General features: G+C 42.9%; 1 protein-coding gene across 1 annotated transcript in view; it reads left to right on the top strand.

Annotated features, from left to right (window-relative positions):
- The window catches only part of prkci (protein kinase C, iota), a 43,462-nt gene that overhangs the window by 15,869 nt on the left and 12,239 nt on the right, over nt 1-15,354 (top strand). Inside the window, exons 3-9 of the mRNA XM_080779201.1 lie at nt 1,125-1,214; nt 5,889-5,939; nt 7,285-7,370; nt 10,321-10,458; nt 11,314-11,368; nt 12,273-12,328; nt 14,213-14,389. Coding sequence (XP_080635327.1) covers nt 1,125-1,214; nt 5,889-5,939; nt 7,285-7,370; nt 10,321-10,458; nt 11,314-11,368; nt 12,273-12,328; nt 14,213-14,389 — 653 coding nt within the window. The remainder of the gene's footprint in view (nt 1-1,124; nt 1,215-5,888; nt 5,940-7,284; nt 7,371-10,320; nt 10,459-11,313; nt 11,369-12,272; nt 12,329-14,212; nt 14,390-15,354) is intronic.

Below are 15,354 nucleotides of genomic sequence, written 5' to 3'. Positions count from 1 at the left end.
CATACTGTATAATAGTTACATAGAATACAAGCACAGATTGTTTTCTTCTCAAGTTCCAAATGGGCAATTGAAATGAAAATGTTATGGTGTTTTACAAAAACGTATTGTAATTGTTTAGGTTGTTACAACATAATTAGAGTAATAACCGGATACATTTCTACCTGTTCTGAGCACTTTACAGCTGTAATGATAAGTGACCTATTCTGTCTGTTGGGGGCAGTGTTGAGGGAATCTTCCATGAAGGAACATTATTTCTGTCTTAGATCTTTATCCGTTTAGACAACAAAGTAACCACTGCACAATGGTACTGGGTACAGCATGGATTTGCTTAGAAATCTATATTTTTATATACACAAATAAAATGACAAATTCACAGCAAGAAGTACTTCCAGTTCTAATGTGATGCATGAAAACATGGCAAAACGAGAGAAAATGTTCTCTTTGCAAAACAAATCACATATAAACACTTTTGTAGAAGGGCAAAATCTAACTAAGAACATTTTAAACCTAATGACATCTTAATGCTCTTCAAAATCCCTTCTCTGACTATCATGAATTAATTTCACAAAAGTCGGCCAACTAAATCTGTTACGTTTGTGCATGATTACAGACAGTTCATTGAGACACTTCAGCTCAGGATTAACTATATTTACCATGTATTGCACCCCCCCCTCCCCCAGAGCAGAGCAGAAGATAAAGAAGAGAATGAGACACAAACAGACTGATTAGTGGGAGTATATATGAATTAACCCATTTTGGGCGTGAACCCCTTTTGGTGTTAGCATTGTCTTATGCTTTAGCTATTGAAAAATAGCAGATCTACAAGCTCATAGAGTGCCACCGAGCTTGTAGGTCTGCTGTTTTTTGAAAGATTGAAGAACGACTGACATAGAAATATAGCTTCAGGATGTAGAAGACATTTTTAGAATCTGATCTCAGGTCAAAATGGGTTAACTATTACATTTTACGAATTAATGGGGGGTGGCCTGGGGAGAGATAATTAGAAGTAGCCTCCTGACTTCCGTGGCTCCATGAACTATCGCTGCGCTGGATTGTGTGCAGGATTACAGACGCTTGTGTAAATTAATTTTCATTCATCTCCCTTGCCGCTTGCTTCTTGTCAGGTGACCCCTGCACCGTATCGTCTCAGTTGGAGCTGGAGGAGGCGCTGCGTCTCTACGACCTCAACAAAGACTCGGAACTCATCATCCACGGTGAGCCCAGCCTGCCCATGATCTCATGTTCTCATCATCCTTTTGGTTTCCTCATGGATTCCAGTCCTTCCAGTCGCCACGACTAATTTCAGTCGTTTGCGTCCCAAGATTACCAACATGGAAGCATGTTGCGCGGCAAAAAATAGACTATTATTTTCTAGTTAAAATTGGAGCATGTGAAGTGGTCAAACGATCAATATGTTCAGAAGCATCTTCTATAAAAACCTAATGGTCAAGGATATCGCATAAAAGCAGAGGTTAAAGCCTCAATCTGTGATTTCTTCACCTGGTTGGTTGGCAGTATGTAGAGCATCTAAAACTTCATCATTTTATATTTTGTGTTAATTTTTTAGGAAACGGCACTGTTCACAGTGCTAAGATTTAATTTATTACCGGTATTTATTTAATCCATGTTTCCTCCTTATGTTTTTATGGATTCATTTATACACATTGTGTATAAATGAATCTATTGTCTAACCACTAACTATTGGTTGGCCGGTACATGATTGGCTCTGAACAAAATATCTATATACCTGCATTTATATATTGAGATAACTTGTATCGCCAATGCACTGAAAGTTGTGATTATGCACTGATGAATTGGCACAATGCACGTAGCAATGGTGTTCAAATTAATCTGCCGCGATTCATCATTGTCACAGACTACTGTATGTGTCTGCATCAATTATGACCATGCATCGGATGCATTGTTTTTGTTTTATTTATTACAAACATTTAAATTGAGCATGTTTACGTTCTACTAATCTCAAGATTAGTGGCATTGATGTGGAGCACAGCCTGTCGTTGCGTGCATGAGTAGATATGGAAAAGTCATGGCGGCAGCAGCATGATTTGGTTTTTAAACTCAAAAGTATTATTCATGTTTATCGGAACTCGAACGCAACACACTGTCAGGCCAGAGCCTATATGTGGCACGCACCTGGATCACTTGCCCAGCGGGCGCCCCGCACGGCTACTTATTAATTATTATTAATAAATTGACCCAAAAGGAACAACAAAATGCGCTATATATTTTACTTGCTTACGGTAGTAATTTGAAACTGTTCCATAAGTGTCGCGCTGGCCGTCTGCCGAGCTGCAGTACAGTCGTAAAACACGGAAATGAGTTGATCAAATGGACTCAAATTTCGGTTACTGCATCGTCTATTTCTTGCTTCAAATGTTTTCAAAAACGTTCTTGAGAGCAATGTTGGGTAGTAAATTGCATGGCGTCTGTTTACATGGCTGTCATGTTGGATACAGCATAATAATCCAAGCAGCGCAGCAACCAGCAGGTGCTCTGAGGCTTTGATTGGACAGCGGTCTGTTATCATCATCATCATCATCACCTTTATTTATACTCGGAAATACAGTTGAGGGCATGCCACGGTTACAATACACAAAATGCAGTCAAAAATGATACATCCAACACAATACATTATAAATCAGGATGAATTACAAAGGAACTTTATGCAGAACAACCAGTCAATCAAATCAAATAAATCAATTGAAGCGGGAGCAATCACGGTGAAAAATGTCCCGGCGCATTCCTTTGAACTGAACTGACTGAAGATGGCAGGGAGTTCAGTTTGAAAGAGTTTTTGGAGTTCATTCCACGAAGTTGGGCCACTGACTGACGGAGAAAGTTGTCTTGCCCAACTTTGTCTGAGCCTGAGGAGTCTTCTGATAGGTGCTCAGTTCCAAAATGGAACAAATATAGCCAGGGAGCATCCCAGCAATGGCTTTATATATAAAAATAGATGCCAATGCTTATCTCGTCTCTCAGTCCGAGAGGATAAACCTGGGTTCTCATTAAGTGCACAGTGGTGGGTACCATAATTATCACCAGTAGTCCACCGCACGGCAGAGTGGTAGACGGTGTCTAGGCGCATTACTTTGGGTACCTAGAAAAGCGCTATATAAATCGTATATATTATTATTTATTATTATTAAAAGTAAAGGAGCAGCAGGCCTATAAATAATGTCCCCGTAGTCCAGGACAGAAAGTAAAGTGGTCTCAATAATGGCTTTTTTTTTACTGGAATTTGGAAAACAGAATTTATTGCTATACAGAAAATTGTTCTGCTGTGTTATAGAGCGGAGCAGTGCCGGTTCTAGGCCTTTTGAGGCCCCAGGCAACATATTATACTGAGGGGCGATAGAAAAATTGTAAATTTGCCATGAAAATGCTTCAATCTGGTGCACTTTGAGATCAAAATTAAGAAGCTAGGTGGGGGCCTCATGTGGCCAGTAGCCCATGTAAGGGATACATGAAAAAAAAAAAATCTTCTCCCTGTGACGAGGCCCCCTCAGTGGTTGAGGCCCTAGGCGACCGCCTAGTTCGCCTATGCCTAGAACCGGCCCTGGAGCGGAGCAGTCATTTTCAAGGAATAAGACTGAATTTAGGGATTGACCGATGAGAATCGAGCTTTCAACGAAGCCGCGTAATAATTCTAATATTAGTAAATATCTTATCGTTTCCGTTATCAATATCTCGGAATGCAATACCAGTCATCCACGTGGAAGCAATGATACAAATATTCTTTGTGTGTTTTTGTGTCGGTGCATGTTTTATTTCGAATGGACCACAAATCTGTAATAATAACGTTCTCTCTCACGAACACCAAATACCCTAAACATGCGGTTTAAATGCCAATCTATGAGTGTACTGGCAGCATATTATTGAATGTCCCCACGGTGTGAGCAGCCAACAAAGAAGCATTAAAACATATGCTTAACGAGAAAAAAAACTTCACTTCCGCTGCCGATGTCTCGCCGTTAGCCCTCCAGCAGCTTGTCCTTCTCTCTCTCTCTCCTGCTGAACTTCCTCTTTATCCCTCTGATGTCCAACTGCATTAATCCAGAGGTCTGGACTGACTTGAGTTGTGGTAAGGGTCGTTTTACATGGGGTGGGGGGGGTGGGGGGTATGGGAAGTGGGGGATGGGTATGGAGCGTTTGATTGACAGGCCATGTGCCCGTGTGCATGTCCTGAGCATGTTAACCCGAGCTAGTGTAGACGAGCCATGAAGTTTAATCAAATCCAGGAAAGATGGGAAGAGAGGTGATGGGGGTCAAGAGTGAGCCGTATGCCAGCGAGACTTCGGCGGATGAATGTGAAGTGGTGGGGGGGTGTCAGGGGGGTCAGGGTGGGGGGGGGGGGGGCATTGCAGAAGGAGGTCGCCAGGTCTGATCGCTAATGAGAGGGCTTGGCTGTAGCCCATGCCTCGCCTCGCCTCTGACTCACACATCGCCTCAGACGAAATCATTGTGAGCTTGTAGGTCTGCTATTTTTGGCATAAATTAGGCTTCACACGCATACATACTTCCGCTCACACACGGGCACCACCAGGCCGAAGGCATGGGGCAGAGAGTATGTTTTGTGTGTGTGTGAGTGTGTCCCGTCCGTCCGTCTGTGTACAGCTAAGATGTTTACCTGGTGGATGCCAAATTTTGCACACACACTCCCTTGATGCCAACGATGAACCTCTGCCCCAAATCTTCCAGAACGGCCTGTTATAGCGCCACCAGGAGGCCGACTTTTGAAAAACACATTTTTTTAATATTACTCCTCCAGATTCTGTCCAAAAATCCCGCTAATCATTACACATAGTCATGTGTTCAAGACGGATCTGTCTAATATTTAATATTCCATCCTAATTGGCTAACATTGGCTTAAGTTTGCAGGATTGGCCCGTTTTGAACAAAAAGCCTCAAATCATGAACGTAGCGTGCAATTTACGTGAAATCTTTCACAGACTTTCCTACTAGGCTGAGGAATATATCCCACCCTTTTCACATTGGCCTGTTATAGCTCCACCAACAGGTGGATTTTTGCAAAACACATTTTTCTTACGCCATCCAAGGTGTGAGAAGAAATGGCACCCTTTTCACATTGGCCTATTATAGCGCCACCAGGAGGCCACAACCTGACCTGCCCTGGTGGACACCTGTGCCCCGAGGGGCACTTCATCTAGTTTTGGTATCTTTCACTTCCTTTTCTGTCTCTCATCTCTTTTGTGTCTCTTACACACAAGCACGCCATCATGAAAACATCATGAGCAAATCATGTCAGGTTCTGCTAGCGGCATTAGGTATTTATGATTCCTGATGTGACGGCAGGAAGAGAGACGCATGGAGTCTAGGATGCTGTCAAGAGAACCAGTTGGCCTTATATGGATTAAACTTCTCTCCGCCTGACTGCCGGCTGATTTGAGTCATTTGGATTCCTAGCATGTCTTTCTCTTGGCTTTTAACTTTAACACCGCTTCTCTGCACCATGTGCCAATAGATATTTTAATTCAAGATCAAAGGGTATTTGAATTGGTCAAATAAGCATTAGAAAACATGTTCAAGAGCATCTCCTATAAACCCCTATATTGGTCTTGTTTCATAAAAACAAAGCCTCATCAACCTGCGATTTATTCAACTGGTTGGCAGTGCGTAGTACAGCAGGAACATGAGTTTAGAACAGTAAAGTAATACCAAAGCGTCGTAATTTTGCATATTGTAATTGTTTGGAAAACGGCAACCTAGTGGCGTGCTCCTTTCATGCTATTTAATGAATCACAGATTGGGACTCGGCCAAACGGAACATTTCTGTCTTTCTTTAATCCCTAGTCTTCAGCAGAATCCAACCGTAACGCAGTCTTTTTTTACTTGTTTCCTTCTCTTAGTTTTCCCGTGTGTACCAGAGAAACCAGGCATGCCTTGTCAAGGAGAGGACAGTAAGTTGCACGCCTATCTTTCTCTCTCTCTATCTACTGCTTCTTTAGTTCTGCTTTATGCCAGTGGTTTTCAACCCTTTTCATTATTGTCGGATACGATTTTGTCCATTGAATTAATTGATGTGGTACGTACTGTTACGAGAGATAACAAACGTTCATCCAAATAACAATTATTCTACATTCTATAATTGTGTAGACTTCTTGTAAATTAAGTAAAGCAGATATTTAACAATGATCTTTTAATGTTTGAGTCCCTCAAGGACCACTGGTGGTCCCCAGACCATTGGTTGAGAATCACTGCTTTATGCTATACGAGTGTTCTTACATTTCATCATGCCATCATCACCATGTATGCTGTAGTGTACAGTATATGATGCAAGACGCACACAAACACACACGCGCATGTGCACACACACACACACACACACACACACACGTGCGCGTACATAAGTGGTGGAAAAAGTACTCACATTTTGTACTAAAAGTGCCAACGGTGCCTTGTAGAAATACTCTGTTTCAAGTAGAAGCTCACAATGTGTCGCATCGCAACGCATTGTGAGCTTCTTGTTGATCAGCTATTTTCAAATGCCCAAAATGAATATAGTCCTGAAGTGGGTAATCTATGTTTAGTACTAATAATAATCCAACTCTACAAACTAACTAGTAACTAAAGCGGTCAAATACATGTAGTAAAAGTACACTATTTGGATCTGTGCAGTACTTCGTTTCTTTCCACCACAGTTGCTTGGAGAAAGGCGGTGCCTGAACGCAGGGTTTCTCAACGTTTTTGCCTGGGGGACCCCCTAAAATTCTTTGGCCATGTCTCGCGCCCCCCCCTCCCCACCCCCAATACAATTACAAATTGACCTCTACAATACCTTTTTATAATGGAGAAAATACATCCTAAATAAATAAATACTGAAACCAGATATAATCATGCATGCACTGTGTACTATGTAAACTCTTAATTTCCATTTTCCAGTGATTCAGTTGCAAAAAAATAATAATAATATTAATTTTATGTATATATACCGTAATTTCCGGACTATAAGCCGCACTTTTTTACCCATGATTTGAACCCTGCGGCTTATACAACGGTGCGGCTTATCTATGGATTTTTACAGCTAACGCAGAGCCATCTAAGGCTCTGAGCTAACGAAACGGCCACTAGGGGGCCACCTGCGGCTTATAGTCCGGTGCAGCTTGTATATGTACATATTTGGGATTTTCCCTAAATTTGGCTGGTGCGGCTTATATTCAGGTGCGCCTTATAGTCCGGAAATTACGGTATATATATATATATATATATATATTCCCCTGCCTTAACATACTCCTCTGTGCACAGAGTCAATATACCGGCGTGGAGCCCGCCGCTGGAGGAAGCTGTACTACGCCAGTGGCCACGCCTTCCAGGCCAAGCGCTTCAACAGGGTGAGAGTCACAACTTAACGCTGTCCTTCTCTCGCTGCCTTTTTGAAACCGTCTGGTAGGGCTGGGCCATATGACTCTAATCAATAATACCACAATTCATGCATAGAAGGAGGCATGAGGTCAGTCCGCTGCCCCCCCCAGGTTGGCAGAGGAAGTGTAGCGCCCAGGATTACATTAGATAATTGGCACTGGGTGAAAAGAAAACTGGGTTACAAAATCGTGGGATAAAAAATTAAATTCAAAAAATAATAATACCACAATTGTTTCAAATGTTTCCCTCAATTACAAGTAATGAATGACTGTAAAATTAGCAGATCTATAAGCTCAGATGCGAACTGTTGTGAGGATGTAGATCGGCTATTTTCGCTAGTTTTTCCACACCACGTTTACAGAAGGAAGTATAAAATGTAACAGTGGTTAATCAGACTAATCAATTTAAATAAATAAAGAATATTCAATTTTTTTCGTTTATATAAAATCTATATATATAAAAAGTATTGCTTCTTGATTATTCGGTTATAAAGCCAGGAGGGGAAAGAAGCGTACCACCTATGTAGACGTGCTGCGGTGTGACAGCTTGGCTGACAACACTGCAGAGCTCAAGAACCTGCTGTTGGATAGGAATTTGTGGAGGGCAGCGATCCAGGAATCCCGAGTTGGTGTTGGCTAGACCTCACTCTCGCAGCAACTAACTAACTAATAATTCTGTTTGTTCTAAATATCAGTTTCAATCAATATTCAGTATTTTGGGTTAATTGCCCAGCCCTACTGTCGGGTCCCTCTAGCTGCCACTTCCCACTTGCTCCCCAACTGTGCTTTCATCCCTCTTAGCTTCTGTGGCTGAACAGAGGGCTAATCATGCTTCGCGCACTGCAGGCAACTTCGACACTTGAATCCTTATCATCCATATTCTGAGCTTAAACATTCTGAAAAAAGAGTCAAACTACAAGCTCGCATTGCGCCGTTTTGTGAGCTTGTAGATTGTTTATTTTCGAGATTTGGTATAGATGGAAATAAGTAAGGGCCCTAGTTATAGACCCCTGGGGGACTCCGATCTAAACTGGAACTAAGTATATAGCTTTTAAGTGGCTAACGAGGTTATTGCAAGGCATAGTGTTATTAGCTGTACAACAGTACAGTAGGGAAATGGTTGGTCATAAATAAGAACACAGTATATTGTTGCTGTTGGTTAGCTTTGCTTTTCATAAATTAATGCCATACTTTGTCTTAAAGCGTCATGCACGAAAGTTAAGTAGCAAAAATTCTGGATCTACAAGCTCACAATATGCGTCACATCTTGACGTGTTGTGAGATTGTACATCGGCTATTATTGCTATCTTTGGAAGATTCTGTCTGGAAGTGTGTCTTTTGAGTTGTATAAATATTGAACCAATGAAAAGTGCTTTACTAGTAACAAGAGCTTGTGACTAAATAATAACTACAGTGAGTGGATCCATTGGAACACAGGTTCTTTTTTTCCATTTTCCATTCACCCCCCTCCCTCTATTGGGGGGGGGAGGGGGTGGGCGATAAACTACATAATTTCTGTATAGGGTATTCAACAACTACTGACACACTACGTGGGTAATCTGGGCATACAGGACTTGCTTTATCGAAGTAGTTGGACATTGTGTGAGGTGTAGGAGGACAACTCCAGAGATGCCAGACCTAGAACTCACAGGTTTATATTTAGCTAGTAGGTGACATTAACAGAATGTATGATAATAGCTCGGTATATGCTTGCCGATGAGGTGTGAGTGCCTGAGCGTGAGTGGAGCCGGGGTCCAACAATGTGCCAGAGGTAGTCGTGTTGGATGGTAACTAGGTAACAATTGTACGTTCACTGAGCTTGTACTATTTCCACTGAATTTTCACTGTGCTCATAATTTATCAAAACATTTTCACGACGAGCACCCCAAACTAATATGCATTTGACCGCGGATTCCCATTTAAAAAATGTATCACAAGATTCACAACATTTGTAAGCTTGTAGATCGGCTAAAAAAAATCCTACTTTAGTGTTGGCTATACAAAAATAGCAGATATACAAGCTCACAGCGTGACACTCCCTGCCATGCTTGCAAGCTTGTACATCTGCTATTTTGGAACATTGATTTTTGGAACCACTGATTTTAGAAGGCATTTGTAGAATCGGCCTCAAGTCTTCAATGCGTTAACCCATTTTGGGCGGGAACCCCTTTTGGTGTTAGCATTATGTTATGCTTTAGCTATTGAAAAAGTAGCAGATCTACAAGCTACGAGCAGAAGAACGACTGACATAGAAACATAGCTTTTTCAGAAAACTGTCAGGATGTAGAAGACATTTTTAGAATCTGATCTCGGGTCAGAATGGGAGAGCAATGCAACACATTCAGTGTAGGGTGCCAGCGTGACTTAACACATTTTGTACATAATACGTCCTGAAACGTCATAAGGATTGGAACCGAGAGGTGCCTTAGACGTCTGTGGACGTCCTAGCGACGTCCAAACGACGCGGGGCGAGATAATAATATTCCGAATAATTACTTCTTTTTTTTTTGGCATTTCGCTTTTCGCTTGCCGTATGCTAACGCTCTGTGAAACTATTAGCTTGTCATTGACTCCCATGTTAGCACGGCGGAAAGAATGACTCGTATCTCCTCATCCAGGGCGCTCTCCGTGGTGATGAATGGATCGATATGCTGGCGCTGCGTTTCTGCTCCTCATCCGTCTCTCCCGCAAAATATGAACTCTTTTTGTAGCGTATATAAATATATTAAGATGATCGGAGATTGTGATGGCACTTTGTCAGTCAACTTTTTTAAGAAAGTATTTCCGGTTCATGGCTTTCAAAATGGAAGCGATCACTACTCTGGCGATTACTCCGGCGCAAGCAGCGCCTTTATTTTGATGCAGTTCCGGTACTAAATGTGTTAAACGATCTCATGTTGATTTCTGTCCTCCTGAGCAGCGGGCCCACTGTGCCATCTGTACAGACAGGATCTGGGGTCTGGGACGACAGGGATACAAATGTATCAACTGCAAACTGCTGGTGCACAAGAAGTGCCACAAACTGGTCACAGTGGAGTGTGGCAGACAGATGATACAGGTGAGTGACCACGATGATGAATGACGTAAATTGAGTCCCATGCAAATATTTGCACGTAATCGCAGGTCTGTCACAATTATTACATACATAGGTCTATTTGAGATAATCTCAATTATATTTGCATAAATCGTCGTCATCACAAATGTGAATACTTTTTAAAAAATGGCAGAATATAGTATAATATGATATAGTACTTTGTTGTACACACATTTGACATGACACAAAGAACAAGACAATTTACATACATAAAGACATGAAGACAAGAGCAATGTCCACCGCTTAGATTGTCCTGTGGCTACTACAACTCCCGATTAGTAGATCTATAAGATTAAGATCACAACGCGTCGTGGTGTGGTGCATTTCGGCCCACAGTGCGTGTAATTCTCATTATATATATTTTGGGAATTGGGCAGGTTACTTCTTTCGTGTTGGTCTGCACAGTCATATAGAGTTGAAACTCTGTCTATAGTTTTTCCGACACTCAGAGAATACAGTTTAATCACAGGGTGGCAGTAGAAAACTAGGCTGTTTTATTAGGTCACTACAACAATACTGGGAACATTAATTAATTCATTACATACCGGTATATTGACATGACACTTTAATGACTATTAGACTGTTTCATCCTGGCATAATAAGCAGTCACAACATATCATGATGTTGTCAGTGTGGTAGATCTGCTATTTTTGGTCTCACAATTAAGTACTGTATATGGGGCTTAATTGGTTAAATGTAAATATGTTGAAGTGTTCCATTGTGTAGGTTTTCACAAAGGATTTCCAGTAATAAATATGAATGGTTTCATTGTCTGCAATGATGTGTGGTATCTTAGTATCCCTGTGTTTTGTTGTCCAGGAACCTATAATGCCCGGCCCAGGATCCACTCAATTAGACCACCCTGACCAGCCAGGTAAAACACAACACACACACCAAGGTTTATTTCTTAGACACACACACACACACACACACACACACACCCACACCCTTCTCGCATTTTTTCATTGTCCCTTGATCAGTCTGCCTGTGTCTCACTCCCACACACAAACCTGTTCAGGCAGCCTGTGCACCAATGTGTTTATTTCTAAAACTACTTTAGCTCCCTGGCCACAGCTTGTGATCGACTGATCTTTATGGAACAAACGGGCTGACCTCAACTTAAATACATGTCGGCATCCATCTAGCGTTTAGCCATCGAGACCACAAGTTGATTGGCTGCACTTAAGTCTCCACCGCCAGACAGATTAGTTAAGTCCAGTCAGGTGGCTGAGTGGAATGAGAGGGCTTTAGTGACCGTGCTGCTATTGTTTGTGAGGCGGTTTACATTTTCAACACTAGTAAATGTATGCAGGCCTTTCAGAGATACTGCTAACCACTAACTAGCTAGCCAGCCGTCTCTCTTTATGCCTGAAGTCACTGATTTCTTATTTTGACCATTGTCACAAATAGTATGCCTAGTTACTTACATCAACCCAGAAACACTAACTAGGATTGTATAGATTGTACAATGTATACAAACGCGGATTTGGCTATTCTTTTCCCCTTTTTTTTGGTTAATTGTTACGGTTTCCACTGTTTCCACTGTTTCCACTGCCTCATTTCCCATCTTCAAAGTGAAACCCGGATTCCCTCATTACAATTGCAGATACAGTACAGTATATTGCAGCTCTGGTGATGCCGACAGTGGCTCGTCACGAATTAAAACATGCTTGTCTCTCACCCGCCCTACCTACTGTCTTACATTTCTGCTCCCTGCCTCCCCTCTCCTCTGTCTGTCACTTCCTCCTCTCCATCTCTTTCTCATGTCTCTCTCACAGGTCCCCAGAATAAAGACTCGAGGGAGAGCTTAACTTACGATGGGGAAGAGAAGGAGGTAGGTTTGTGTGTGTGTGTGTGTGTGTGTGTGTGTGTGTGTGTGTGTGTGTGTGTGTGTGTGTGTGTGTGTGTGTGTGTGTGTGTGTGTGTGTGTGTGTGTGTGTGTGTGTGTGTGTGTGCGTGTGTGTGCGCGCCCAACTGTTACTGGATTTTTGGAGCATATAAATATATACAGTATACTGAATGTATTATATAATAGATGAAAGTTGAGTCGCCATGACAGAACGACTGCCATTTGGAGTCCATATCATTATAAATAGCCATTTAAAAAGTTTTATATATATTTTTTTCACTTAATTTTTATTGAAGGAAGAACAGACAAAAAAAAAACACAACTAACAAGACAATACGGAAAGAAAAAGACAAAAAGTAAAAGGAAAAAAAGGCTGCATTACTAAAAAGTTATATTTTTATAAAGGGTTACCCCTTCAATTTAGGCACATACACATATCGGTCAACACGTAGGCAGATACCGATATATCTTTCATAGGCCAATATCTGCCGACCAAATTATGTCGATGTACCTACGGTGTGCATTTATCTCGTGGATGTGTGGTCCACGATGTGCGTTTAACCCATTCTGACCTGAGATCAGATTCATACGAGGTTTCCACTGGTCATACACTGGTCTGATCAACCCATTCTGACCTGATATCAGATTCTAAAAATGTCAGTCGCTCTTCGATTTTTCAAAAATAGCAGACCTACAAGCTCGTAGCGCGCCACTCGGTGGCGCGCTATGAGCTTGTAGATCTGCTATTTGTCAATAGCTAAAGCATAACATGATGCTAACACCAAAATGGGTTCCCGTTCAGAATGGGTTAACGCACCATTGCTGTGCACACACGCGTATACTGGAGGACACCACCGTGACAGAGCGGACACTGGGGACGGTGTTACCTTTTGTGTGCCTGCGTGTTATCATCGGTTAGCTGGGAGCGTGCATGTGATATAGAGAGCATGCAGACGTCGGCACCCTTTGCAGCAGTGTGGATATTGATTTCCTTTGCCGGAGCAAATAAAGTAACCTTTTATCACAGCTTTTAACACCAGGGGCTGATTAACAGCCCGTGCAATGTGGGGTGTTGAGGATAGAGAGAGAGGGGGAGGTTCGAAGACGGATAAAGAACAGATGGAGTTAGACACGGAGATGGACTGAGATAAGGACCGGTCCAAAGGATCTTATCTCCATTGGTCCATGAATGCTCCGAGGATAGATGTGAGGGGGTGTGAGGGTCACATGGATAGATGGGAAAACTGTCTATTTATATGCAGGTAGGAGAGAACGGGGGAAGACTGACAGAGAAGCAGTAATCTGTAATCAGAGCCTGCATGTTGAACATTTATGGAGATCCTGTGTGTGAGAGACTTACTCCATAAGCCCCGATTCGTACTGTGTACAGGCGGTGTCACATGCCCAAAATAGTCACCCTACAACGCAACAGATGTGCCGCTTTGTGAGCTTGTAGGTTTGCTATTTTCGGCTTTAGAGTGGTTGTGCTGCTGGGGGGAAATAATTTGAAGCAGCAAGTTCACAGCTTCCAAAAGATGGAGAACCCTACACGCACACACACACACACACACACACACACACACACACACACACACACCCACTAGCAAAGCACCATTTTATTGCACCTGCGTTTCGGCCCATCAACCTCTCAAGGCGGAACTCATCCTCAGACGGGTCGATAGCCAGATAAAATGACATAATAAATTGGCGCTGAGATCAGTGTGCGGACATGTGTATGGACGACATCGCTCTTGATCTTACATGGTGGTATTTTCTCATAATGCTTTGCTAATCTTACAAGCTTTTCCCATTTCATTCCTTCCCTGCTAAACATCCATCCATCGACCCACCCACCCACCCACCCATCAGGCACGGAGCAGTAGAGACACGGGGAAGTCGGCGTCCAGTCTGGGCCTAGTGGACTTTGACCTGTTGAGAGTGATCGGCAGGGGCAGCTACGCCAAGGTGCTGCTGGTACGGCTGAAGAAGACGGAGCGCATCTACGCCATGAAGGTCGTAAAGAAGGAGCTGGTGAACGACGACGAGGTAATCATTCTAGCCCGTTAACTGTATAGTGCAGTGATTCTCAAACTGTTTCATGTCACGGACCCCACAACATATGTATTTAGGGCAACACGCGTGAAGTGCCGCCCATAAGCGTCAAAAGGACGCGGCTGCCAATTTGTAGTACAAACAACATTTTTCACCGCGAGGTAACGCCTGAAAATAGAACAGCGGCACATCGGAGTGCAGGGCGAGGCGTCAACGTACGTGTCTGATGCCGTTGGTGTGGGATAGGGCCATTGAAAAGAATGGCTGTTTTGACGCGTGCCGTTTTGCAGGCTGTGTGTTTTGGCTGCAGACCCCATGTCAAACATTTATTTGTGCCAGGGACCTCCAGAAGCAAAGACATTTTTGTGATTTATTTCCCCCCTCCAAAATAGCACATCTATAAAAACTGCTTTGTTTATTCTTTTTTGTATTTGAATCCTTAAAAGTAGTTGAATCCTTAAAAGTAGTTTTTAGGGGCACGGTGGCACAGTTGGGTAGTGCTGTCGCCTCACAGCTAGAAGGTCCTGGGTTCGATTCCCGCACGGGGTGCTGTGGGTGCTGGCGGCGTGTTTCCTCCTCCGCGTCATCAGTGCCCATACCCGAGGCGGGGTTGGCAAAAGGGCCTTTCTGTGTGGAGTTTGCATGTTGTTCTCCCCATGTCCCCTCACAAAAAACATGCAGTAATCCTGGTCTCTAAACTGCCTCCCCCTGGCCAGCCGGGGTGCCTGATGGAGGGGAAAGGAACTGGTTGGAATAACGTGTTATTCGCTACGTCCAACCAGGGAAACTCCAGGAGCAACTTGGACACTCAGGTGTGAAGGAAGCATGAGTTCAAGTCCGTTGCTCTCCCCATGTCCCCCATATATGGGGACTAGGTTGGCGGAGGGTGTGTAGAGCCCAGGATCACATTAGATAATCGACACAGGGGTGAAAAATGGGTTACAAAATTGTGGGATAAA

The sequence above is a fragment of the Protomyctophum bolini genome, assembly GCF_963924005.1.
Source record: "Protomyctophum bolini genome assembly, chromosome: 12".
NCBI classification, from domain to species: Eukaryota; Metazoa; Chordata; class Actinopteri; order Myctophiformes; family Myctophidae; genus Protomyctophum; species Protomyctophum bolini.
This window is presented reverse-complemented; position numbering and strand designations above follow the sequence as displayed.